Genomic DNA, 27,081 nt, shown 5'->3' with positions numbered 1-27,081 from the left:
AGCCTATATCACTTAAAGTAATACTTCTTGGTGCCAATTTGGTGTGAATTGTGAGTTCAGACACTGAAAGAGCATCACATGACGGTACTTAATTATGAGATTATGATGTGGTGGTGGCGGACGTGGTGGTGGTTATGGTGGTAGGGTGTTTATTACACATCTCAATTAGGTTAACTTAAAAAATCAAACTATGTATTTAAATATTCTCCTACAAAACCAGAAGCCCAAAATTGAAAAGCACTAATATGGGCTTTCAATCCTGGGTTCTCCCGAGGAATATGAAATTTGAATGTTCAGACACCATTGGGAACCCTAAATGAATAAATAAATAAATAAATAAATAAATAAATGTGTTTTCTCAATATGCAAATAAATGCAAGAGACAATGAAGTCAAGCTAATCTAGGTCAATTTTATAGATACCCAGGAACTCCATTTTTCTCCTTGCAAATGTTCAGATACACAATTAGCGAGTCTCCAATATAAAAAGGCAAAGCTTCTTCTATCCCACCTGGATACAGTTACCACTTTCCTTTCACCTTTGCTTTCTCTACACTGTACATTGTTTCCTAGCCATGCTTCTACCCCTTAACCTTCTGCATATTCCTGCTGCCAAACCCCCTCACTGACCCTGATCTGTGACGATGAAAGAGAAGGACCCTGCCAAAAAGCAGTTCACTGGCTGATACCGCCCATCACTGCCAAGTGTAAAACTCTCCTTCTCCCACCATTCACTGAACATTGACAGTGTTATCCAGTGACAGTCCAGGTTTTCACTGAGGTTTCCAGCTCTTCGTGGAGTTTGAGGGTCCATCCATGTCCCAGTGAGTCAAGCTCAGGCAAGGATTCCACCACAGAATTTTCTCAGAACATCTTCTCCAACTCCCAGGTTGTCAAGACCACAACCTTCATTTCTAAGTTCTGGTTCCATAGGGATTAGCTCTATGTCCAAGTTCTTAAAGACTAGAATAAAATCTGTAGATAATTAGTGTGCGCGCGCACACACACACACACACACACACACACAATCATTCTGTCAATAATCAATACATTATTTTCTGAAGACAAATCGTACAGGAAGAGAAATTATCATGTAAATATAGCCAGGTATCAAAAGAATTCAGCTGAGAGCCAGCCCAGGTTGTTCACAATGTTTATGGATATTAAGTAATCCTATTCTAATGCCATTCTCTCTGAATAAGGGTTGTGTATATATTCGTACTTATTCATAATAATTCAATTAAATATATAAAATAATAGTGAAATTAAAATTTCCCAATGGATTTTTCCCACAATGAGAATAATTCGCCTTGCCTGTCCATGAAGGAAAACCAAGCTGTTAAGGAAAAATACATTGAAATCCCTGAATATCGTGTATCCAAAGAAGTCATACTTTGCTACACCATAATTTCTTCATGGCTTTTTTCACTTCCATATTCCTCAGTGTATAGATCAGAGGGTTCAGCAGGGGCGTCCCAATTGTATAAAACACAGCCACTATTTTGTCAATTGGAAATGTAGCTGGGGGACGTGTGTATATGAATATGCATGGACCAAAAAATAAGACAACCACAATAAAGTGGGAGGTGCAGGTGGAAAGGGCTTTTCGCCTTCCTTCAGCACTGTGGTTACGCAGAGAGTACAAGATGACAACATAGGAGGTAAGCAGGATTATGAAACTCACCGTGCATATGGCCCCACTGTTAGAAACAAGTAACAAATTTGTCACATAAGTGTCCATGCAGGCAAGTTTCAACAAGGGCTGCAAGTCACAGAAATAGTTGTCAATCACATTGGGGCCACAGAAAGGCAATCTCAAAGCCAGGAAAATTTGTGCCGAAGAGTGGATACAAGATCCCACCCAGGCTAGAATCACCAAAACCCTACAGACGTGCCGGCTCATGATGGTTGTGTATCGCAAGGGCTTACAAATGGCTACATAGCGATCAAAAGCCATGAGGATGAGCACCAAGATTTCCATGCACCCAAAGAAATGGAATGTAAAGACCTGAATCATGCACTCATTGTAGGAAATGGTCCTGTTCTGAGCAAGGGCATCCACAATCAATCTGGGGGCTGTGGTTGTAGAGAAGCAGGTGTCAGCAAAAGACAGATAGAACAGGAAGAAGTACATGGGACTCGCAAGGGTCCTGCTTGTTTTAATAGTCACTACAATGAGAAAGTTCCCCAACAGTGTCGCAAGGTAAAAGATCAAGAAGACCCCAAATACTGCCTTCTGCTTTCCTGCATCCCGTGTCAACCCAAGGAGAATGAATTCAGTCACACTGCTATTCATCGCAGTACTACTGGCTGAAAGTAAGGTGCACTTGAGGACAAGGGCTGAATCTGCAAAGAGAAGAAAAGAAGTGACAGCTTGGGAAGATCGGTGGGCTGAACTCTGAATGCCTTGCTTTTGCTCCATGTTATGTTACCTCTGACTGCCTTCAATCCCCTTTGACTCTTGGTAAATCCGCAGATGCCCAAGCCTCTCCCAGATCTATCTGTTGATTCAGAAACGAACTACCTTGGATCAAAGCCTTTGCATTTGGGGAGGTAAAATGAAATGTCCTTTAAAAATTCTGATTCCTACCAAGATTGAAAACTTGAAACAGAACTTCAATTCTCCTTCAGCAAGTAACTTAACTGTGTTAAAATTTAGCTTTCATTTGAAAAATGGAGTGAAAGTATTTGCCTTACCTGTCCCTGGGTTTCCTTAAGAATTAAAAGATTGTTTATGCACACAGATACACACATATATCTCATGTGTTATATGTTTTATCTATGTGCTTTGAAATCTAAAAGAGACTATTCCACTAAGATTGAGCACTCATATTGTTGGAGAATCCCTCTGGAAGAAAATAATCTCAGTTCAGTTCACTTATTTTTGGGTCTCCTACCCCTTCATCTCTGAACCCATCAGTTTCTTGGATATAATACGCTTTATAAAACTCTATTTTGACAATCTTTTACTTAATGCCTTCGCGTTCAACATCAGCTTCCCTGATGTCATTATATAACCAATGTCAAGAAAACTATGAGGTTGGAATAGTTGAGGAAAACTGTTTACCTTCTTGACTGTACTGTGGGACTAAACTAGAATATTGAGCATCTCTGCCTATGAATTCAACATGCTATAAAATTCCTAATGATGCCTATAATCTAAATAGGCATCAGAGATGTTACTCAGAGATGTTCATTTTACCCTGAAGTCACCAGCACGCTTCTAAAAATTTCATCTGAAAAGTATCCCATAATTCCAACATACTATGTTATGATTGTTCTATTTCAAGTATTTGTTCATAACATATTGAGTTTGTCATTGAAATCATCATATAATATCATTTTGTGTCCTGATTTTGACTTGGAATTATTATAACCCTTCCTCCCACGTTATCAAACTTATCATTAGTTTAACTGTTAACTTAATTGTGTGACTTTGTATAAAATTTATTCTATGGAAACTCTTTGACCGTTTTTCTTTGAGATAGTTATATTGCTTCCAATTTTGACTCACATAAATAGCAACTTAGAGTAATTTCCCAAGCATGATGTTGCCGTCCCAAATACTAGAGATTATCATTGCTGTGGATAATTACTAAAAATATTTTTCAGTATTGTGTGTACATTTATTAACTATATTTTCTGATGAAATAATTCATGTTTTTCATTAATTATTCAAAGTACACAGAAATATGAAAGAAAATTTAAAGCTGTCTCCAAGCAATTGAATATATAATCCTACTCTCCAGAAATAACTACTTTTGGTTTCTTTTAGAATGTCTTTTAAGAAACATTCCCTAAGTATATTAACATATGTGTGTATGCCTGTATCCTTTCGCTATATACACATATGGTCAATATTTCAAAGTTGATGATTTTGCAGAAAAGCTGATGAACATGCAAACAAACAAAAAAGGTTATTTTATGACATGATCTTATTCCCTCATTTGGTTAGTAGAAAAAATCGTATTTTGTTTTATACATACATACACATTTTTCTCACCAACCACATTTTACATTTTACTACATTTTTAATGAAAATATTGCTCTAATGAGAAATTTTTATCTTTGTTCAGTTCATAATTTGCAACCTTGGTATTTTATCTGAGATGGCTATTCATCAAGAAAATAACTACATTTCTTGGTCAAGAGCACAGTTGCTGCAGTCAGATGTCTTGGGTTCAAATCCCAGCTCCACTCTTTACTTTACACATAACATGGTTACACTGCAGATAAAATGAGAAAAAGATCCAGCTTATAATAAGCGAGAGCGATGTAAGTCCCCGCCTCTACTACTTTCCCTATTATGATTTTACTTTTTCCCTTTTCCTGTGACCTTTTTTCCTTTTCTTATATTACAAGCTGTCCATTTTCCCATTCTAATTTAGTCTTTTTGCAAAACATTTTATAATGGTACTGCCATCCCCTTCTCTCATACTTCCATAATCATCTTTGATTTTAAATATCAAATCACAATTACCTGGACTTATGGCAAAAATGGGCAAAATATTCACTTCTTGTTAATGATTTTTGAGTTTTAAGATACATGTAGATGAAATCATTAATTATGTAAGGGACTATGTGGTTGGTATTAGAAGAATAGAATCCATCTGCAGAGAGAAGAGTAAAAATTCCTAACAGACAGATGGTCAGTGAAAAACTCCAGATTCTGTTAAGAGATGAACTATAGTTTGACTGAAGAAAGTCAGAATCTGAACCAGGTCCCCTGAGATGCAAACATCCTAAAGCAGAGCAGAGAGGTAAGTTAGCACAGTGAGAGCATCGAGGCTGAAGCGGAACAGCTGGATTCATACCCCACCCACTGCGCGGTATGGTGCCATGTGGCAGAAGTCCTTACATACCTCTGTGCTTCATTTTCTTCACCTGTAAAAGAATCTACGTTTTAGTGTTTCTATGAAGGCTAAATAATTCAGTATGTACGACGCAGAAGAGATGCAGGTATTTAGTAACTGTGATTGGAATGGTTCTTTCATTATGATTACTAGTATCAATATTCCATTATGATTATTAATATTACCAAGATATTAATCTACCTGTTCATTTACCCATACTGCATCTGCACAATGCTTTTGCACACTAGTTTCCTTCCCCCAAGTGACTGAAATCATCTTGGCACTAATTTGCTCATGGTGATCAGAAGCTGGTAATGGCAACTCCAAATATCGTTAATACATACTAAAAAACAAATACAAAGTGCAAACAGCTTCCCTATATGTGACCCATGATGACATGAAAGTAGAAATAAAATATACCCTGGTTTGTAAAGAGTTTGTGATGCAAAGATATGAAAATCAGAGGGGTGAGAGCATTTGACATGAAAGAAACCAACCAACGTTTTAATGGGGGTGATGGGACAAATAGAGAAGATCAATATGAAACCGCTGGTTTAGACGGACTCTAGCGTCAGCAGAAAAACTTGCAAAAGCAAGGTTTTGTCTTTGCCAAAAGCCATGGAAGCCTGGTTATGAAATTTGAACATATTTTTGCAGTCAAGTATGAGATTTGGAGATATACAAGATATGACAGCTGATTTTATTAAGATATATTCAGCGCAGAAGGAAAAACTCATTCAGCTGTTTATCAAAATTTAGTCATCTAGTTTTCTAAACATAGTCCAGTTGGATTTGAGCTTATCTGGACTGAGGTGCCTGCTCCCTTCAAGATGTCAGGGTTGCCCTGAAGATATCAGTCTTTGTACATCCTGCACTTAGAAACTCAATGGAGAGCATACAGGGGAATTCACTGTGGCCCCAACAGAATGAAGATTGACCCAGCAGGCATCCCGAGTATGATTCAGTGGTGACTCCAGACATGTCCCTTCCCCTGTCAGAGGAGGAGCAGATGGGCTCCCTCTCAGCTGTCTCTGCGGGGGGCGGGGAGGAGGCAGCAAAATCACACGCCTCCTCTCAGCTTTAATAAGATCTTTTGGTTGTTGTTGCTTCTTAGTTTGTTCTCGTTGCTAAGACTTAATTTTTTTAGAGCAGTGCCACATTCACAGCAACACCAACACACAGGTACAGAGATTCCCCATATGGTCCCTAGCCGCCACCCAAATATCACCCCTGCCATTACCAACATCGCCCGCCAGAACGGTACATTTCCCAGAACTGATGAGCCTACCGTGACACATCCTCATCACCCAGAGTCCAAAGTTTACCCCAAGGGTCACTCTTGGGTGTGGTACATTCTATGGTTTTGGTAAATATTAGTAACATACATCCATCATCGTAATATCATACAAAGTATTTTCACTGATCTAAAAACAGGATCAGTTTAGATTCTCAAAACATGGGACATAAAAACTCCTTTCACACAGTGTCTAATACTCATTAAAATCTAATTAAAATGTCTCACGCCATCTTATTGGAGAAAATAACACGTCGAGGGAGATAACTACGTGAGTTTTCACTGTGAGCATTATTAGCTCATGCATAGTACAAAATCAGTTACTCATAAACAGCAGTCTTACAAATGGTCAATCCTACAATTCTTCAGATGGACACTCTATGTTTCTATACAGAAAGAAAGGACACAATTTCAGAAATTCTGTCTTCTCCTCGCTCCATCCTCTCCCTCTTTTTGCCTCCTAACTACAACTTGAAAAGGAAAAGTGGGCGTTCTAAAAATATGATGAATCATAACTTATGATAAAAGGGTTACTGTGGTTTTCAAGTGCAAAGGCTGAAATACTCACCATGACTTTCAAAGTCCTCAAACGCTGTGCCATAGTCTTGCTTACCACCTTTCCTCCCAGGGCTTCCGCTCGTGTGTGTTGCAGCCATGCCTGACACTTGCTGTCCCTCATGAATATGTCCCGACCATCTCATTCCCTACACTTTGAGTATTTCTCAGTGGCTAAATGACCTTCGTCTGATAACCTCCACCTTCCATTGCTTCCTGTGTCCAGAGTACCCTGTCCATCTCCTGAGCACAGCCTTCCAGGTTTTCCCAAACAACTTTCTTGCTACTTGCCTTCCACTGCTAAAATGTATGTGTGTGTGTGTGTGTGTGTGTGTGTGTGTGTGTGTTTGAATCATGCAACCCTTGATTATAGTCTTCTTTCCTTTTCTCTTTAAAATCTTTTCTCATTGGAATTCACATCTCATTAGGCAAATTCACATTGTTCTAATTTGTGCACTTCCGACTAGGCTGGGAAGTAGCTTAGCAGAGAGCAGTCAAAAAGCAACCAGTACCAGAACTCAAATTTTTGTGCTCCATGGTAATCTCTCCCACTCTAACACTCCACACCTTACCCACCAGTGCCATGCAAAGCAGCAGACTCCATTCATTTGGGTGCAGTCAGCGTAAAGCCAGAAACCATGAATCAGTAGAGAAGAAAAGCACTTCCATGCCTAGTATGTATACCCTGACTCTCAAATGGATGCAAACTTGAAGACGGATCAAAATAAGATCAGAATTTATTTATATTTATATTTATATTTATATTTATATTTATGTTTATGTTTATGTTTATTTATATATATTCATATTCATATTTATAACTTAAACCCACAGTGTAAGGTTGAGCAAAGAATCTTGTTAGGGATAAAGAATACTTCTCTCGGATTTCAATAGAGAGTTTGCTTCTCATTCCTCCACTCCATATATGCCCCTTACCCCAACAGCAGAAAGAGAATATAATTCTTAGCTGTAAGCAGGTTTTTCAGGAGGTATGGACAGCCAACTTTAGTATCATTACTGGCAGAATAATGAGTAAACCACAGATCGAGGTATCAACAGTATTAATGCATACAGACTGCATGTGGTCAGTATACAACCTGTTCCTTTTCCAGAACTTAAGCCTTGTAAATAAGAAATCCACACGAATAGGGGTGCTTGGGTGGGTCAGTCAGTTATGTGTCAGACTCTTCATTTCAGCTCAGGTCATGATCTCACGGTTCGTGGGATCAAGCCCCACATAGGGTTCTGCGCTGACAGCCTGCTTGGGATTCTCTCTGTCTCCCTGACTCTCCCTTACTCATTCTCTCTTTCTCTCTCTCTCCTCTCTCTCTCTCAAAATAAATAAAAAACATTTAAATAAAATAAATAAATTGAGGGTCAGCTGCTTATTTAATCAATTAAAAAAAAGAAACCCATATGTATAGGATACTATACCTCTGCCCCCTCAATTATACCCCCCACCTTTCCAATAAGCATTGGTCCTGAGAATGTCCTGCCTCAAGCAGAGGCCAATGAAAGCTGGGAGCCCTGACACATTCAGATCCTCTCATCACTAAGACAAATATGTTCCTGGAGTTTCAAGCGTCTCAGGAGACAGAATTAAATCATGGCAACTGCCCTAAAACCTAGTCCTTCATGGGAGGCAAGGAAAAGAACATAGTTTACTTGGGTTTGAATACTTACCTTATTGCTCGTAAAGGAGATGAGATCCAATAGAGAGCTCCTAGATTTGCTCTCGCAATTCGGATTTACTTTGAAGATGAATCATGTGCAGTAAGTGTGCAACATGTGAACCATACATCCAATAGATTTACTCAGCTTTCCAGTGCACGGTCTGTGGGGAGAGGAGATACTCCACAGACAGCCAGTCTTTATTAAAAGGACTGAGTCAGAGCTGTAATATCAGCAGAAAATTTCTCACTTCTATTCTTATAATTTTCTAGAATAAAGAGGAAATATCCCCACTATTCTGCTATAGAAACGTCTCTTAAAGCAACTCTGTAACCCCAAAACAACTCCCCGGAAGAGCACACGAATTAAACATTTCTTCCTCCTCCATCTGATATTTATAGAGATTCCATAAATGTTCACAAATGCTGAGCCTTTGGAGGGACAAGGACTCTCCCCTTCTCACCCAACCCAAAGGGATAAACTCAGTCAATCCTTGGCCACAGCAAACCACAGTGCCAAGGATTCCTGAACAAGGCTGTCAATGGGCAGATTCTGTCCTCAGAGCCCTTCTCCCCTACCAGTATGTCCTAGGGGACACCTTTCATTTCTGTTACCAAGTGCTCCACTCCTGTCCCTGCCCTATCGAAAAAGCAAGCAGGTATAGATTCCTGAAAGCTACCAAATGCTCTGATATTTAAGGCAAATCTTTTCCAAACCCACACAAAACTCTGAGCCCATGTACAGGTTGAACCACATGTGATGTAATTGAATTCATGCCTCGCTATTTGTGTCTCTCACTTTAAGTAGGTTTCTAAACTTCTCCCTGTTTCTTATTCTAGAAAATGTCACTCTTAGATATAATATTATAAATCTTAATAATACTCATAAAATATAAAATTACAATGAAAACTACTCATTAAAATTTCTACAATTTCTAAATATTTTGAAGTCAGTAAGTCAGTAGGTAAAAAGAGAAGAGAAAAAATATGGAAATGAAGATGTTTTCAAGTAGTTTTTATTTTTAAATCAATTCAAGTTATACTTAACAATGAAATGCACTTTTGTTATTGAGCAATTCTACACATTACTCAGTGCTAATCACAAGTGTCACAGACTGGCTACCTGTGGAGTATCTTCACTCCTCTTGATCTCCTTTACTATTTCACACAGCCACCCACCTCCCTTCAGCAACCAGCATTTTCTGCTCTGTATTTTAGAGTCTGGGTGTTTTTTTTTTCTTTTTCCTTTCTTTGTTCATTTGCCTTATTTCTTAAATTCCACATATGAATGAAATCATGTGCAATTTGATGTCCTCTGACTGATTTATTTAGCTTATGGACACTCTAAGTCCATCCATGTTTTTGTAAATGGTAATATTTCATTCATTTTAATGCTATTACTGCATTGTACATAAAATTATATTTGTTAATTTACATCCAAGGTATTGAGCATATAGTTCACTAATAATTTCAGGAGGAGAACCCAGTGATTCATCCCGTACATCTCACACCCAGTGCTCATCACAATAAGTGTCTCCCTCAATGTCCTTTGCCCATTTATTCATCCACCAACTCACAACCAATCCAGCACCCATCCTTTTGTTTTCTATATGTAATTTTATTTCCTTTTCTTGTTCATGAAGACATAAAGAGAAAAAATTGATACTCGTTCCCATTTTTATGAAAAGATTTTTCTTCAGTTTTTACTACTGTATTTTTCCATTTTTGTGAACTTTTAAATCGATTTCACTTTCATCAATTCTTTTTATTCTATGTTATTGTATTCATTATTTTAAATTTTCAACTGTTTGCCTTTTTTCACTTCTTTTCTTTCCTTTTTTTCTCTATTCAATCAAACTTCATTCCACAACCAGACCAAAACACACCTATGACCAGCATCCTTCATTTGATTTTTTTGTGTTGATTTTAATTTTTTAATTTTTATTTATTTACTTTATTTTGTTAATTCTTTTTCTTCCTTCAAAATGATGAAATGAAGGAATTCACCTCAAAAGAAAGAAAAGGAAGAAATGACAACCAGGGACTTAATCAACACAGTTACAAGCAAGATGACAGAACACGAATTTAGAATCACAATAATAAGAATAATACCCAAAGTAACATAAAAAAACAAAAAACACAAAGACTCCCTTTCTGTGGCAATAAAATTAGTAAGCTCCAGTCAAGGTGAAATTAAAAATGCTATTACTGACATTCAATCTCGAATGGTGCTATGGTGGCAAGGATGGATGAAGCAGAGCAGCAAATTCATGATACAGAGGACAAAATTATAGAGAATAACGAAGCAGAAAAAAGAGGAAAACTAAGGCAAAGAGCACGATATAAGAATGAGAGAACTCAGTGACTCATTAAAAAGGAATAACATCCAAATCATATGGGTCCCAGAAGACAAAGAGAGGGAAAAGGGGTAGAAGGGTCATGGGAGCAAATAATAGTGGAAAAGTAGACCTCAAAATCCACAAAACCCAGAAAACTCCCATTAGATTCAACAAAAACCGGGCATCAAAAAGGCATATCATAGTCAAGTTCACAAAATACTCACGCAAGGAAAGAATCATGAAAGCAGTAAGGGAAAAAAAAAAAAGTCCTTAACCTACAAGGGAAGACAGATCAGGTTCGCAGCAGACCTATCCGCAGAAACTTGACAGGCCAGAAAGGAGTGGTAAGATATGTTCAACGTGTTGAATCAGAAAAATATGCAGCCAAGAATTTGTTACCCAGCAAGGTTGTCATTGAAAACAGAAGGAGAGATAAAAAGTTTCCCAGACAAACAAAACTGATGGAGTTGGTGAACACTAAACAAGCCCTGCAAGAAATTTTAAGGGGAACTCTCTGAGAGGAGAAAAGACGAAACAAAACAAAAAAGATCAAAAGAAACAAAGACTACAAAGGACCAGACAATACCACCAGAAACTCCAACTCCACACAACACAATGGCAATAAGTACATATCGTTCAGTACTCACTCTAAATGTCAACGGACTAAATGCTGCAATCAAAGACATAGAGTAACAGAATAGATAAAAAAAAAAAAACAAGATCCATCTATAAGCTGTTCACAAGAGACTCATTTTAGACTTAAGACACATTCAGATTGAAAGTAAGGAGATAGAGAACCATCTATCATGCTAATGATTACCAAAGGAAAGCTGGGGTAGCCAGTCTTATATCAGAAAATCTAGATTTTAAATTAAAGAGTGTAACAAGAGATGAAGAAGGGCATTAGATCATAATTAAGGTGTCTATCTACTAAGGAGATTTAACAATTGTAATCATTTAAGCCCCCAAGTTTTGATACAACAAATTTACAAATCAATGAATCACAAACATAAAGGAAATAATTGACAATAATACGATAATAATAGGGGACTTCACCCAAATTACAGCAATGGACAGATCATCTGAATGGAACATCAACAAAGAAACAAAGGCTTTTAATGATATACTGGACTGGATGTACTTAACAGATATATTCAGAACAATCCATTCTAAAGCAGCACAATACATATTCTTCTCCAGTGCACGTGGAACATTCTCCAGAAAATATTGCATACTGGGACACAGATCAGCCTTGAATAAGTACAAAAAGATTGAGATCATACCTTGTATATTTTCAGAGCACAACACTGAAACACAAAATCAACCACAAGAAAATATTTGGAAAGTCAACAAATACTTGGATACTAAGGAGCATCCTACCAAAGAATGAATAAGTTAACCAAGAAGTTAAAGAGGTACATAAAAAGTATACGGGCCAAAGAAAATGATAACACCATAGCACAAAATCTGCGCACAACCAAGGCAGTCATAAGAGGGAGGTATGTAGCCGTGCACGCCTTCTTAAAGAAGGAAGAAAGGTCTCAGATACACAACCTAGCATTATACTTAAAAGAGTCGGAAAAAGAACAGCAAATAAAACCCCAAATCAGCATTAGACAGGAAATAATAAACATTAGAGTGGAAATCAAGTGTATCAAAATTGAAAAGAAAAAAGTAGAAGAGATCAATGAAACCAGGAGTTGGTTCTTTGAAAGTATTAACAAAATTGGTAAACCTATAACAAGTTTGATCAAGAAAAAAAGGAAAGGACCTGAATAAATCAAATCGAGAAAGAAAGAGGAGAGATCACAACCAACACTGCAGAAATACAAACAATATTAAACAGTATTATGAGCAGTTATATGCCAATAAATTGGGCAATCTCGAAGAAATGGACAAATTCCTAGACATATAAACTACAAAAGTTGAAATAGGAAGAAACAGAAGATTTGAACAGCCCATAACCAGTAAAGAAACTGAATCTGTAATCAAAAATCTCCCCAAAACCAGAGTCCAGGGCTGGATGGCTTTCCTGGGGAATTCTACCAAATACTGAAAGTAGAGTTAACGCCTATCCTTTTGAAGGTGTTCCAAAAAGTAGAAATAGATGGAAAAGTTCCAAACTCATTCTATGAGGCCAGCATTTACCTTGATTCCAAACCAGACAAACACCCCACTAAAAAGGAGAACTACAGCCAATTTCCCTGATGAACATGGATGCAAATCTCTCAACAAGATCCTACCCAATCTGATCCAACAATACACTAAAAGAACTATTCACCACGATCAAGTGGGATTTATACCTGGGATGCAAGGATGACTCAATTTCCACAAATCATCAATGTGATACATCACATTAGTAAGAGAAAGGAGAAGAACCACGTGAACCTGTCAATAGATATGGAGAAACCATTTGACAAAATTAAGCCTCCTTTCTTGATAAAACCCCAGTTTGTAAAGGTAAACTTTCTTTCTAAGTTTTGTTTCTCTCTTTCTTGTTCAGTCCTTGTGGGTTTTCTACTCCCTCTCTTCCTCATCAGCTGCTGTTAGAGGGAGTGCATTTCCTGTACTCTTGCCCTGTCTCTGTCCTCTGTCCACAAGCAAAAACAGCTCCCCACTATCCACAGCTTCTCTCTCCCCCAGTTCACCTCTCTGCACCATGGACCTGCTGAGTTCTGTGCCTCAAGTTGCAGATTGTTGTGTTAATCCTCAAATCTGTTTTCTAGTTGTGCAAGATGGTTTGGTGATGATCTAACTGTATTTCAGGGAAGAGACAGAGAAAAGAAAAAACTACCTGGCTTCTCCACCATCTTCGCCCCTCCAGTGCTGTCTACCATCACTTTCCAAATGAAAATAAATTCTCTTCAGGTCCAGTGGTCATACAAATTGTTTATAATGTAACCTTTCTTATGTAGCAGGGTGTTAAAACTCAAATGTTGAATAGACACAATGGATGTGAACTTGTGCCTAAATCATCTTATGCCTACTTCCAAACCAAGGAAATGATCAACAGAAGTATCCTACAACTAGATAAAGGATATAAGCGTGGTCGGGTTATAAAGTGGCTGAGTAATTTGTGAAAACAGCTTTAGAGAATTCACTGTAGAGATATGTCTGTCCCTCACCCCAGGGGTGTGTGTGTGTGTGTGTGTGTGTGTGTGTGCATGTGCGTGTGTGATGGAGCCCTACTCTGAGAACCTAGCATGGGACCCTCCATATGGGTGCACTGAGCAGACTGAGGTAAGTAAAGTCAAGGAAGGAAGAGAGACAGGTTGGTATCAGATGAGGGTGACTGTTTGACATCAGCCTATGTTAGAAATGTTTCTTCATTAATAGAACATTTTGGGAGCAGAGATGCCTGGACGTTTCCCAGAAACTACCACACAGAAGCCATAAAGAGATCTTTTAGGGACCAGCCCAAAAGAGTTCACTGGGAAGAGTACAGAATTTGGAAGTTAACCACTGGCTTTCTAAGGGCTAAGAAGGGGTCATCAGTGATGACAAGAAATAGAAATCTTTCCACATCAAGGATGCTAAAATTAGAGAGCCTACAAAAAGCCCCCAAAGGAAGGCAAATAAAAAGCTTTCACCATCTTTGATGTGACACAATAACATTTGCTCTTCAGTTGGTATCTCACATACTTATGTAGGTCATTGGATTCTTTTCTCATTAGCCTGTATCACTTAAAGTAATTCTTCTTGGTGCAAATTTTATGAGAACTATACATTCAGATACTGAAACAGCATCACATGACGGTACTTAATTATGAGATTATGATGTGGTGATGGTGGATGTGGTGGTGGTTATGGTGGTAGGGTGTTTATTGCACATCTCAACTGGTTAACTTCAAAAATCAAAATATGTATTTAAACATTCTCCTACAAAACCAGAAGACCAGAATTGAAAAGCACTATGTGGAGCTTCAATCCTGGGTTCTCCCAAGAAATAGAAAATTTGAATTTTCAGACACCATTGGAAATCATAAATAAATACATACATAAATAAATAAATAAATAAATAAATAAATACATAAAGTGTTTTCCCGATATGCAAATGAATGTAAGAGCCAAGGAAGTCAAGCTAATCTAGGTCAATTTTATACAGATACCCAGGAACTGCATTTGTTTCCCTGCAAACGTTCAGATATCCAAAAAGTGATCATCCAATATAAAAAGGCAAAGCTTCTTCTATGCCACCTGGATACAGTTACCACTTTCCTTTCACCTTTGCTTTCTCTACACTGTACATTATTTTCTAGTGCCCTTCTACCCCTTAACCTTCTGCATATTCCTGCTGCCAAACTCCCTCACTGACCCTGATCTGTGAAGATGAAAGAGAAGGACCCTGCCAAAAACCAGTTCACTGGCTGATACTCCCCATCACTGCCAAGTGTAAAACTCTCCTTCTCCCACCATTCACTGAACACTGAGAGTGTTTTCCAGAGACAGTCCAGGTTTTCACTCAGGTTTCCAGCTCTTCATGGAGTTTGAGGGTCCACCCATGTCCCAGTGAGTCAGCCTCAGGCACACATTCCACCACAGAATTTTCTCAGAACATCTTCTCCAACTCCCAGGTTGTCAAGACCACAACCTTCATTTCTAAGTTCTGGTTCCATAGGGATTAACTCTATGTCCAAGTTCTTAAAGACTAGAATAAAATCTGTAGAGAATTAGTGTGTGTGCGCACACACACACACACACACACACACAATCATTCTGTCAATAATCAGTACATTATTTTCTGAAGACAAATCATACAGGAAGAGAAATTATCATGTGAATATAGCCAGGTATCAAAAGAATTCAGCTGAGAGCCAGCCCAGGTTGTTCACAATGTTTATGGATATTAAGTAATCCTATTCTAATGCCATTCTCTCTGAATAAGGGTTGTGTATATATTCGTACTTATTCATAATAATTCAATTAAATATATAAAATAATAGTGAAATTAAAATTTCCCAATGGATTTTTCCCAAAATGAGAAAAATTCACCTTGCCTGTCCATGAAGGAAAACCAAGCTGTTAAGGAAAAATACATTGAAATCCCTGAATATCGTGTATCCAAAGAAGTCATACTTTGCTACACCATAATTTCTTCATGGCTTTTTTCACTTCCATATTCCTCAGTGTATACATCAGAGGGTTGAGCAAGGGGGTCCCAATTGTATAAAACACAGCCACCATTTTGTCTATTGGAAATGTAGCTGGGGGGCATGTGTATATGAATATGCATGGACCAAAAAATAAGACAACCACAATAAAGTGGGAGGTGCAGGTGGAAAGGGCTTTTCGCCTTCCTTCAGCACTGTGGTTACGCAGAGAGTACAAGATGACAACATAGGAGGTAAGCAGGATTATGAAACTCACCGTGCATATGGTTCCACTGTTAGAAACAAGTAGCAAATTTGTCACATAAGTGTCCATGCAGGCAAGTTTCAACAAGGGCTGCAAGTCACAGAAATAGTGGTCAATCACGTTGGGGCCACAGAAAGGCAATCTCAAAGCCAGGAAAATTTGTGCCAAAGAGTGGATACATGATCCCACCCAGGCTAGAATCACCAAAACCCTACAGAAGTGCCAGCTCATGATGGTAGTGTATTTCAATGGCTTACAAATGGCTACATAGTGATCAAAAGCCATGAGGATGAGCACCAAGATTTCCATGCACCCAAACAAATGGAATGTAAAGACCTGAATCATGCACTCATTGTAGGAAATGGTCTTCTTGTGAGAAAGGGCATCCACAATCAATCTGGGGGCTGTGGTTGTAGAGAAGCAAGTGTCAGCAAAAGACAGATAGAACAGGAAGAAGTACATGGGAGTCCCAAGGGTCCTGCTTGTTTTAATAGTCACAACAATGAGAAAGTTCCCCGACAGTGTCGCAAGGTAAAAGATCAAGAAGACCCCGAATACTGCCTTCTGCTTTCCTGGATCCTGTGTCAACCCAAGAAGAATGAATTCAGTCACACTGCTATTCATCGCAATTCTACTGGCTGAAAGTAAGGTGCAGTGCAGGACAAGGGCTGAATCTGCAAAGAGAAGAAAAGAAGTGACAGCTTGGGAAGATCGGTGGGCTGAACTCTGAATGCCTTGCTTTTGTTCCATGTTATGTTACCTCTGACTGCCTTCAATCCTCTATGACTCTTGGTAAATATGCAGATGCCCAAGCCTCTCCCAGATCTATCTGTTGATTCAGAAGCTAACTGCCTTGGATCAACAAAGCCTTTGCATTTGGGGAGGTAAAATTAAATGTCCTTAAAAAATTCTGATTCCCACCAAGACTGAAAACTGCAGAACTTGAACTGTCCTTGGGCAAGTGCCTTAACTATCTCATAATTTAGCTTTCATGTGAAAAAGGGAGTGCAAACATTTGCCTTAGCTGATCCTGAGTTTCCTTAAGAATTAAAAGATTGTATATGCACACAGATACACATATAGGTGTTATCTATGTGCTTAGAAATCTAAAAAAACTCTATTCCACTATGATTAAGCACTCATATCATTGGAGAATCCCTCTGGAAGAAAATATTCTCTGTTCAGTTAACTCATTTAGGTCCCTGACCCCTTCATCTCTGATCCCATCTGTATCTTTGATGTAATATGCTTTACAAAAGTCTGTTTTGACAATCTTTTACTTACACCTCTCATGTTCAATGTCAGCTTCTCTGATGTCATTATAAAACAAATGTCAGGACAAATTTGTGGTTGGAATAATTGAGGAAACTGTTTACCCTCTTGACTGTATTGTGGGACTAAACTCAGAATATTGAGCATCTCTGCCTATGAATTCAACATGCTATAAAATTCCTAATGATGCCTATAATCTAAATAGGCATCAGAGATGTTACTCAGAGATGTTCATTTTACCCTGAAGTCACCAGCATGCGTCTAAAAATTTCATCTGAAAAGTATCCCATAATTCCAACATACTGTGTTATGATTGTTCTATTTCAAATATTTGTTCATAACATGTTGAGTTTTCACTGAAATCATCATATAATATCATTTTGTGTCCTGATTTTTGACTTGGGACTATGATAACACTTCTTCCCATGTTATTATGTTTATCATTAGTTTAACTGTTAATTTAATTATGTGACATTGTGTAAAGCTTTTTAAGTGTCATCTCTTTGATCATTTGTCTTTTGAGATATTTATATCGCTTCCAATTTTGACTCACACAGATAACAACTTAATTTCCCAAGTATGACGCCCCTGTCCCAAATGCTAGAGATTACCATTGCTGTTTACAATTATTAAAAACGTTTTTCAATATTTTGTGTACATTTATTAACTATATTTTTGATGAAATAATTCACGATTATCATTAATTATTCCAAGTACATAGAAGAATGAAAGAAAATTTAAAAGCTGTCTCCCAATTATTGTATCTATAATCCTACTCTTTGGAAATAACTATTGGTTTTCTTATATGTCTTTTAAGAAACATTCTCTAAGTATATTTACATTTGTGATTATCTCCACATCTTTTTACTATATACACATATGGTCAATATTTCAAGGTTCATGATTTTGCAGAAGATGCAAACAAACAAAAAAGGTTATTTTATGACATGATCTTATTCTCTCATTTGGTTAGTAGAAAAAAATTGCATTTTGTTATATACATACACATTTTTATCACCAGCCTCATGTTACATTTTTACTACGTTTTTTTACTAGTTTACTACATTTTTTAATGAAAGTGTTGCTGTTGCGAGAATTTTTTTATGTTTGTTCAGTTCATATTTTGCAATGTTGATATTTTATCTGGGATGGCTATTCATCAAGAAAATAACTACATTTCTTGGTCAAGAACACTGTTGCTCCAGTCAGACGTCTTGGGTTCAAATCTCAGCTCCACTTTTTACTAGCTGGGGAAAGATACTTTAACATAACATAAAATACTCACTACTTAATGATTTTTGAGTTTTAAGATACATGTAGATGAAATCATTCATTATGTAAGGGACTATGCGGTTGGTATTAGAAGAATAGAAACCATCTGCAGAGAGAAGTGTAAAAATTCCTAAGAGACAGACGGATCAGTGAAAAACTCCAGGTTATGTTAAGGGATGAACTACAGCTTTAACTGAAGAAAGTCAGATTCTGAACCAGGTTCCCTGAGATGCAAACATCCTAAAGCAGAGCAGAGAGGTAGGTTAGCACAGTGACAGAGCATCGAAGCTGAAGCTGAACCGCCTGGATTCATACCCCAACTGCTGCACAGTATGGTGCCATATTTCACAAGTCCCGATATATCTCTGGGCTTCATTTTCTTCACCTGTAAATGTGAGGAGTAAAATAATCTACCTTTTAGAGTTTCTATGAAAGCTAAATAATTAAATATGTACAATGCATAAGAGATGCAGATAGGCAGTACATGCTTTTGGAATGGTCCTTTCATTAAGATTATTGGCATCAATGTTGTATTACGATTATTAATATTATCAAGATATTAATCTACCTGTTCATTTACCCCTAATACAGCTGCACAACTGTTTTCACACTAATTGCCTGTGGGGGATAAGCTTAGGAATCCTCTGGGCTTACACCGATGGGTTAACAAGGCATAGAGAATTACAGTCATAAAACAGTCACACCCGAGTTTGAGTTAGCCAGATTGACACCCCAAATATAGGGGGTTGCAAAGGCACCCCGAGTATAAGGAGGCAAAAAGGCGCCAAGAAGGAATAAGGAGGTGTAAAGGCACCCCAAAATAGACACCAGTGCAGAACCCCCAGCATAGAGAGGGATTGGCAAAGGCCTAAAATAGGAACAGGCGCAAAGGTGCCCAACACATAGGTATATGAAATAAACAAGATTAGATGTTCAGGTTGAAAGCATTCCCAATTTAGTGCTACATCAGAAAAGCTGCTTTTGCAGGAGCATAGGGCCAAGTTAGGTAAATTGGTGAATTGGACTGTGGACTGCTGCGCTGCAGGCAAAGCAGCCCAGAGCAGAGAGGGTTAACAAAAGAAAAGGTGCCTTGTTAACTCTGAGGTTATTTCCCCTACCTGCCTCATGCCCTAGGCTAGCTAAGATAAACAGAGGTTCTGCCTCATATCCACTGTAAACAACCTTCCTCCTGATTGCCCTGCACCCAGATTTGTTTTGTATTAACCCAAACCCCTAACCCCAAATACCTTCAGGACCCCCTTTTCCTCACAACCACAAGTTAATGTTGACAAATTCATTCTCTCTTTGTGCACGTCCATCGCCATGTTTGTAATCCTTCTCATCCTAATAAAAACAGGGCAAAGACACTTATTCAGAGCTCTTGTCCTTCCCAGACATTAGCCATCTCTCATTTTTCATCCTGTGTCCCACTCTCTTGCCAGACAAAAGAGAATTTTACAGCCAGAGCCTCTGACAATTTCCTTCTTCGAATGACTGAAATCATCTCGGCACTGTGGTTTCTGCTAATTTGCTCATGGTGATCAGAAGCTGGGAATGGCATCTCCAAATATCGCTAATAAATACTAAAAACCAACAACAAGGTGCAAACAGCCTCCCTAAATGTGATCCATGATGACATGAAAGTAGAAATAAAATAGGCCCTTGGTTGTAAAGAGTTTGTGGTCCAAAAACATGAAAATCAGAGGGGTGAGAGCATTTGACATGAAAGAAACCAACCAACGTTTTAATGGCGATGATGGGACAAATAGAGAAGATCAATATGAAACCTTTGGTTTAGACTGATTCTAGTGTCATAGTAGAAAAACTTGGAAAGGTAAGGTTCCCTCTCTGCCAAAGCCATGGAAGCCACGTTATGAAATTTGAACATACTTTTGCAGTCAAGTATGAGATTTGGAGATATACAAGATATGACAGCTGATTTTATTAAGATTTATTCAGCACAGAAGAACAGAATCATTCAGCTGTTTATCAAAATTTAATCATCTGGTTTTTCTAAATTTAGCCCAGTTGGATTTGGGCTTATCTGGAATGAGTGCCTGCTCCCTTCAAGATGTCAGGGTTGCCCTGAAGACATCCATCTTTGAATCCCCTGCACTTGGAAACTCAATGGACAGCATACAGGTGGATCCACTGTGGCCCCAACAGAACGAAGACTGACCAAGCAGGCATCCCGAGTATGATTCAGTGGTGACTCCAGACCTGTCCCTTCCCCTCTCAGAGAAGGAGCAGATGGGCTCCCTCTCAGCTGTCTCTGTGGGGGGCGGGGAGGAGGCAGCAAAATCACACGCCTCCTCTCAGGTTTAATAAGATCTTTTGGTCGTTGTTGCTTCTTAGTTTGTTCTCGTTGCTAAGACTTAATTTTTTTAGACCAGTGCCACATTCACAGCAACACCAAGACACAGGTACAGAGATTCCCCATATGGTCCCTAGCCGCCACCCAAATACCACCCCTGCCATTACCAACATCGCCCGCCAGAACGGTACATTTCCCAGAACTGATGAGCCTACCGTGACACATCCTCATCACCCAGAGTCCAAAGTTTACCCCAAGGTTGACTCTTAGGTGTGGTACATTCTATGGTTTCAGTACATACTAGTAACAGACATCCATCATCGTAATATCATGCAGAGTATTTTCACTGATCTAAAACAGGATCAGTTTAGATTCTCAAAACATGGGACATAAAAACTCCTTTCACACAGTGTCTAATACTGTTAAAATCTAAATTAAATCTAAATTAAAATCTAAATAAAATGCCTCACACCATTTTGTTGAAGAAAAATAACATGTCAAGGGAGATAACTACGTGAGTTTTCACTGTGAGCATTATTAGCTCATACATAGTACAAAATCGGGCTGGTATCTCATGAACGTCAGTATTGCAAATGGTCAATCCTATAGTTCGTTAAGTGGACCCTCTATGTTTCTAAACAGAAATAAAGGACGCAATTTCAGAAATTCCCTCTTCTCCTCTCTCTCCATCCTCCCCTCTTTTTACCTCCTAGCTGCAATTCAAAAGGAAAAGTGGGCATTCTAAACATATGATGAATCTTAACTTATGATTAAAGGGTTACTGCGGTTTTCAAGTGCAAAGGCTGAAATACTCACCATGACTTTCGAAGTCCTCAAACCCTGTGCCATAGTCTTGCTTACCACCTTTCCTCCCAAGGCTTCTGCTCATGTGTGTTCCAGCCATGCCTGACACTTGCTGTCCCTCATGAATATGTCCCGACCATTTCATTCCCTACATTTTTAGTATTTCTTAGTGGCTAAATGACCTTCGTCTGATAACCTCCACCTTCCATTGCTTCCTGTGTCCAGAGTACCCTGTCCATCTCCTGAGCACAGCCTTCCAGGTTTTCCCAAACAATTTTCTTGCTACTTATCTTCCACTGCTAAAATGTGTGTGTGCATGTGTGTGTTTTGAATCATGCAACCCTTGATTATAGTTTTCTTTCCTTTTCTCTTTAAAATCTTTGCTCATTAGAATTCATATCTCATTAGCAAGTTCACATTGATCTATTTGGTGCACTGCAGACTAGGCTGGGAAGCAGCTTAGCAGAGAGCAGTCAAAAAGCATCCAGTACCAGAACTCAAGCCTTTGTGCTCCATGGTCATCTCTCCATCTTGAACACTCCACACCTCACCCACCACTGCTTGCAAAGCATCAGACTCCATTTATTTGGGTGGAGCCTGCATAAAGCCAGAAACCATGAACCTGGAAAGAAGAAAAGCACTGCCATGTCCAGTATGTATCCTGACTCTCATATGGATGCAAGTTGTATCAATATTTATGATTAGATTTATATTTATATATATTTTTTATGTTCATATTTATCATTTAAGCCCACGGTGTAAGGTTGAGCAAAAGATCCTATTAGGGATAAAGAGTACTTGTCTAAGATTTCACTAGAGAGTTTGTTTCTCATTCCTCCACTCCATATATACCTCTTACCCCAACAGCAGAAAGAGAATATAATTCTTAGCTGTAAGCAGATTTTACATGGGGTCTGGATAGCCAACTTTAATATCATGACGTCGGAACAGTCAGTGTATCATAGAATCGTGGTATCGAATGTATCAATCCATAGAGACTGCATATGGTCAGTATACAACCTGATCCTTTTCCTGAACGTAAACCTTGTAAATAAGAAATCCACCTGGGGGTGCCTGGGTGGCTCAGTCGGTTAAGCATCGACTTTGGCTCAGGTCATGTTTTCACAGTTCATGAGTTTGAGCCCCACGTCAGGTGCTGTGCTGTCAGCTCAGAGCCTGGAGCCTGCTTCGGATTCTGTGTCTCCCTCTCTCTCTGTCCCTCCCCTGCTCGCTCTCTGTCACACTGTCTCAAAAATAGATAAAACATTTTTAAAAAATTTAAACTAACAAAAAATTCACCTGTATAGGGGCACCTGGGTGACTCAGTCAGTTATGTGTCAGACTCTTCATTTCAGCTCATGCCATGATCTCACGGTTCATGGGACAAGGCCCACATTGGGTTCTGGGCTGACAACCTGCTTCGGATTCTGTCTCTCTCTCGCTCTCTCACTCACCCAGTCTCTCTTTCTCTATCTCTCCTCTCTCTGTCTCTCTCGAAATAAATAAATAACCATTTAAACTAAATTTAAAAAACTGAGGATCAGCTGCTTATTTAATCCATTAAAAGAAAAAGAAACCCATATGTAGAGGACACTATACCTCTGCCCCCTCAAATATACCCCCCACCCTTTCGATAAGAATTTTTCCTGAGACTGTGCTGCCTCAAGCAGAGGCCAGTGAAAGCTGGAAGCACTGATACATTCAGATCCTCTCATCACTAAGACAAATATGTTCCCAGAGCTTCAAGCTTCTCAGGAGACAGAACTAAACCATGGCAACTTCCCTAAAACCCAGTCCTGAATGGGAGGCAAGGAAAAGAACATAGTTTACTTGAGTTTGAAAACTTACCTTATTTCTCGTAAAAGAGATGAGGTCCAAGAGAGAGCTCCTAGATTTGCTCTCGCAATTCAGATTTACTTTGAAGATGAATCATGTGCAGTAAGTGTGCAACATGTGAACCGTACATCCAATAGATTTACTCAGCTTTCCAGTGCAAGGTCTGTGGGGAGAGGAGATACTCCACGGATAGCCAGTCTTTCCTAGAAGGCCTGAGTTAGAGCTGTAATATCAGCAGAAAATTTCTCACTTCTATTCTTAGAGCTTTCAAGAATTAAAATGAAACATCCCCACTATTCTACCATAGGAACATCTCTAAAAGCAGCTCTGTAACCCCCCCCAAAAAAAAACCCTGGAAGAACACATAAATTAACATTTCTTCCTCCTCCATCAGATATTTATACAGATTTCATAGACGTTCACAAATGCTGAGCCTTTGGAGGGACAAGGACTCTGCCCTTCCCACCCAACCCCAAGGGATAAACTCAGTCCATCCTTGACCACAGCCACCTCAGTGGCAAGGATTCCTGAACAAGGCCATCAATGGGCAGATTCTGTCCTCAGAGCCCTTCTCCCCCTCCAGTCTGTCCTATGGGACACCTCTCATTTCAGTTACCAAGTGCTCCACTCCTGTCCCTGCCCTACGGAAAAAGCAAGCAGGTATAGATCACTGAAAGTTCCCAAATGCTCTGCTCTTTAAGCCAAATCTTTTCTAACCCCGCACGAAACTCGGAGCCCATGTACAGGTTGAACCACATGTGATGAAATTGAATTCGAGCTTCACTATTTATATGTCTGTCACTTTAAGCAAGTTTCTAAACTTCTCCCTATTTCTTATTCTATAAAATGTCACTCTCAGATATAATATTATAAATCTTAATGATACTCATAAAATATAAAATTATAATGAAACTAGTCATTAAAATTCCTACAATTTCTATATATTTTGAAGTCAGTTAGTTGGCAGGTAAAGAGAGAAGAGAAAAAATATGGAAATGAAGATGTTTTTAAGTAGTTTTTATTTTTAAATCAACTCAAGTTATACTTAACAATGAACTGCACTTTTGTTATTGAGCAATTCTACACATTACTCAGCGTTCATCACAAGTGTCACAGACTGGCTACCTCTGGAGTATCTTCTCTCCTTTTGATCTCCTTTACTATTTCACCCAGCCGCCCACCTCCCTTCGGCAACCAGCATTTTATTCTCTGTATTTTAGAGTCTGGGTGTTTTTTCTCTTCCTCCTTTCTTTGCTCATTTGCCTTATTTCTTAAATTCCACATATGAGTGAAATCATACGCTATTTGACTTCCTCTGTCTGATTTATTTAGCTTATGGGCACTCTAAGTCCATCCGCGTTGTTGCAAATGGCAAGATTTCATTCATAATAAGGCTAAGTGTTTCTGCATGTACGTACCACATCATTTTTTTTAATTTACATGCAAGTTAGTGAGCATATAGTTCACTAATGATTTCAGGAGTAGAATCCAGTGACTCATCCCCTACATCTGACATCCAGGGCTCATCCCAACAAGTGTCTTCCTCAATGTCCGTTGCCCATTTATCCACCCACCCACTCACAACCCCTCCGGAACCCATAAGTTTGTTCTCTACATTTAAGAGTTTCACGCATTGTCCCCTTCCCTGTTTTTACACTATTTTCGCTTCCTTTGCCCTATGGTCATCTGTTTTGTATCTTAAATTCCACATATGAGTGAAGTCATATGATATTTGTCTTCTCTGACTGACTAATTTCCCTCAGCACAATACTCTAGTTCCATCCACATTGATGCAAATGGCAAGATTTCATTCTTTTTGATTGCCAAGGAATACTCCAGTGTGTGTGTGTGTGTGTGTGTGTGTGTGTGTGTGTGTGTACCACATCCTCTTTATCCATTCATCTGTCAATGGACGTTTGGTCTCTTTCCATACTTTGGCTTTTGTCATTAGCGCTGCTATAAACAATGGAGTGCACGTGTCCCTTCAAAACAGCATACCTGTATCCTTTGGATAAATATGTAGTTGTGCAATTGCTGGCTCATAGGGTAGTTCTATTGTTAATTTTTTGAGGAACCTCCATACTGTCTTCCCGAGTGGCTGCACCAGCTTGCATTGCCACCAGGAGTGCAAAAGGGTTCCCCTTCCTCCGCATCCTCGCCAACATCTATGGTTGCCTGAGTTGCTAATGTGTGCCATTCTGACAGCTGTGAGGTGGTATCTCCCTGTGGTTTAGATTTGTATTTCCCTGGTGATGAGCGATGTTGAGCATGTTTCCATGTGTCTGTCAGCCATCTGGATGTCTTCTTTTGAAAAGTGTCTGTTCAGGTCTTCTGTCCATTTCCTCACTGGGTTATTTCTTTCTCAGGTGTTGAGTCTGACAAATTCTTTATAGGCTTTGGATACGAACCCTTTATCTGATATGTAATTTGAACACATCTTCTCCCATTCCATCATTTGCCTTTTGTTTTTGCTGATTGTTTCTTTCACCACGCAAAAGCTTTTTATCTTGATGAGGTCCCAATAGTTCATTTTTGCTTTCTTCCCTTGCATCCAGAGACATGTTGAGCAAGAAGTTGCTGCAGCCGAGGTCAAAGAGGTTTTTGCCTGTTTTCTCCTCTAGGATTTTGAGAGCTTCCTGCCTTACACTTAGGTCTTTCATCCATTTTGAGTTTGTTTTTGTGTACGGTGTAAGAAAGTGTTCCAGGTTCATTCTTCGGCATGTCACTGTCCAGTTTTCCCAATACCATTTGCTGAAGAGTGTCTTTATTCCATTCTATTTTCCTTCTTGCTTTGTGAAAGATTAGTTTCCCATATGTTTCTGGGTCCATTTCTGGGCTCTATATTCTGTTCCCTTGATCTAAGTGTCTGTTTTTGTGGCAGTACCATACTGTCCTGATGATTACAGCCTTGGAATCCACCTGGAAGTCCAGAATGTGATGCTCGAGCTTTGGTTTTCTTTTTCAGGATTGCTTTGGCTCTTCAGGGTATTTTGTGGTTCAACACAAACTTTAGGATTGTTTGTTCTAGCTCTGTGAAGCATGTTGGTCTTATTTTCATACAGATTGCATTACATACATAGATTTCCTTGGGTAGTATTGACATTTTAGCAATATTTGTTCTTCTAATCCATGACCAGGGAATATTTTTCCATCTTGTTGTGTGTCTTCTTCCATTTCTTTCAGTAGCTTCCTATTGTTTTCAGTGTATAGATTTCTCACCCCTTTGTTTAGGTTTATTCCTAGGTGTCTAATGGTTCTTGGTGCACTTGCCAATGGGATCGATTCCTCGATGTATCTTTCTGTTGCTTCATTATTGGTATATAGAAATGCATCTGATTTTATGCATTGAATTTATATCCTGCAACATTGCTGAATTCACGGATCAGTTCTGGCAGCTTTTTGGCAGAACCTTTGGGTTTCCCATATAGTGTATCATGTCATCTGCAAAGAGTGAAAGTTTGACTTCCTCCTTGCCAATTGGATGCATTTTGTTCCTTTGTGTTGTGTGATTACTGAGG

The 27,081-nt window shown here is 38.9% G+C and overlaps 2 protein-coding genes across 2 annotated transcripts; both read right to left on the bottom strand.

Annotated features, from left to right (window-relative positions):
* Positions 1–1,386: 1,386 nt before the first annotated feature.
* On the bottom strand, positions 1,387–2,295 carry LOC122231185 (olfactory receptor 4C11-like). Its single transcript, XM_042958525.1, has one exon. The coding sequence runs from the start codon at positions 2,293–2,295 to the stop codon at positions 1,387–1,389; it is 909 nt and encodes a 302-aa protein (XP_042814459.1).
* Positions 2,296–15,780: 13,485 nt separating this feature from the next.
* On the bottom strand, positions 15,781–16,689 carry LOC122231218 (olfactory receptor 4C11-like). The gene has a single exon (XM_042958681.1). It carries the CDS (start codon positions 16,687–16,689, stop codon positions 15,781–15,783), a length of 909 nt encoding a protein of 302 aa, XP_042814615.1.
* Between the last annotated feature and the right edge of the window lie 10,392 nt (positions 16,690–27,081).

Source organism: Panthera tigris, chromosome D1 (genome assembly GCF_018350195.1).
Source record: "Panthera tigris isolate Pti1 chromosome D1, P.tigris_Pti1_mat1.1, whole genome shotgun sequence".
NCBI classification, from domain to species: domain Eukaryota; kingdom Metazoa; phylum Chordata; class Mammalia; order Carnivora; family Felidae; genus Panthera; species Panthera tigris.
Note: the sequence above shows the minus strand (reverse complement) of the source record. Positions and strands in the feature narration are given on the sequence as shown.

Excerpts from the sequence above, each read along its gene's own strand:
- LOC122231185 (XM_042958525.1), bottom strand. The coding sequence starts at position 2,295 with ATGAATAGCAGTGTGACTGAATTCATTCTCCTTGGGTTGACACGGGAT.
- LOC122231218 (XM_042958681.1), bottom strand. The coding sequence starts at position 16,689 with ATGAATAGCAGTGTGACTGAATTCATTCTTCTTGGGTTGACACAGGAT.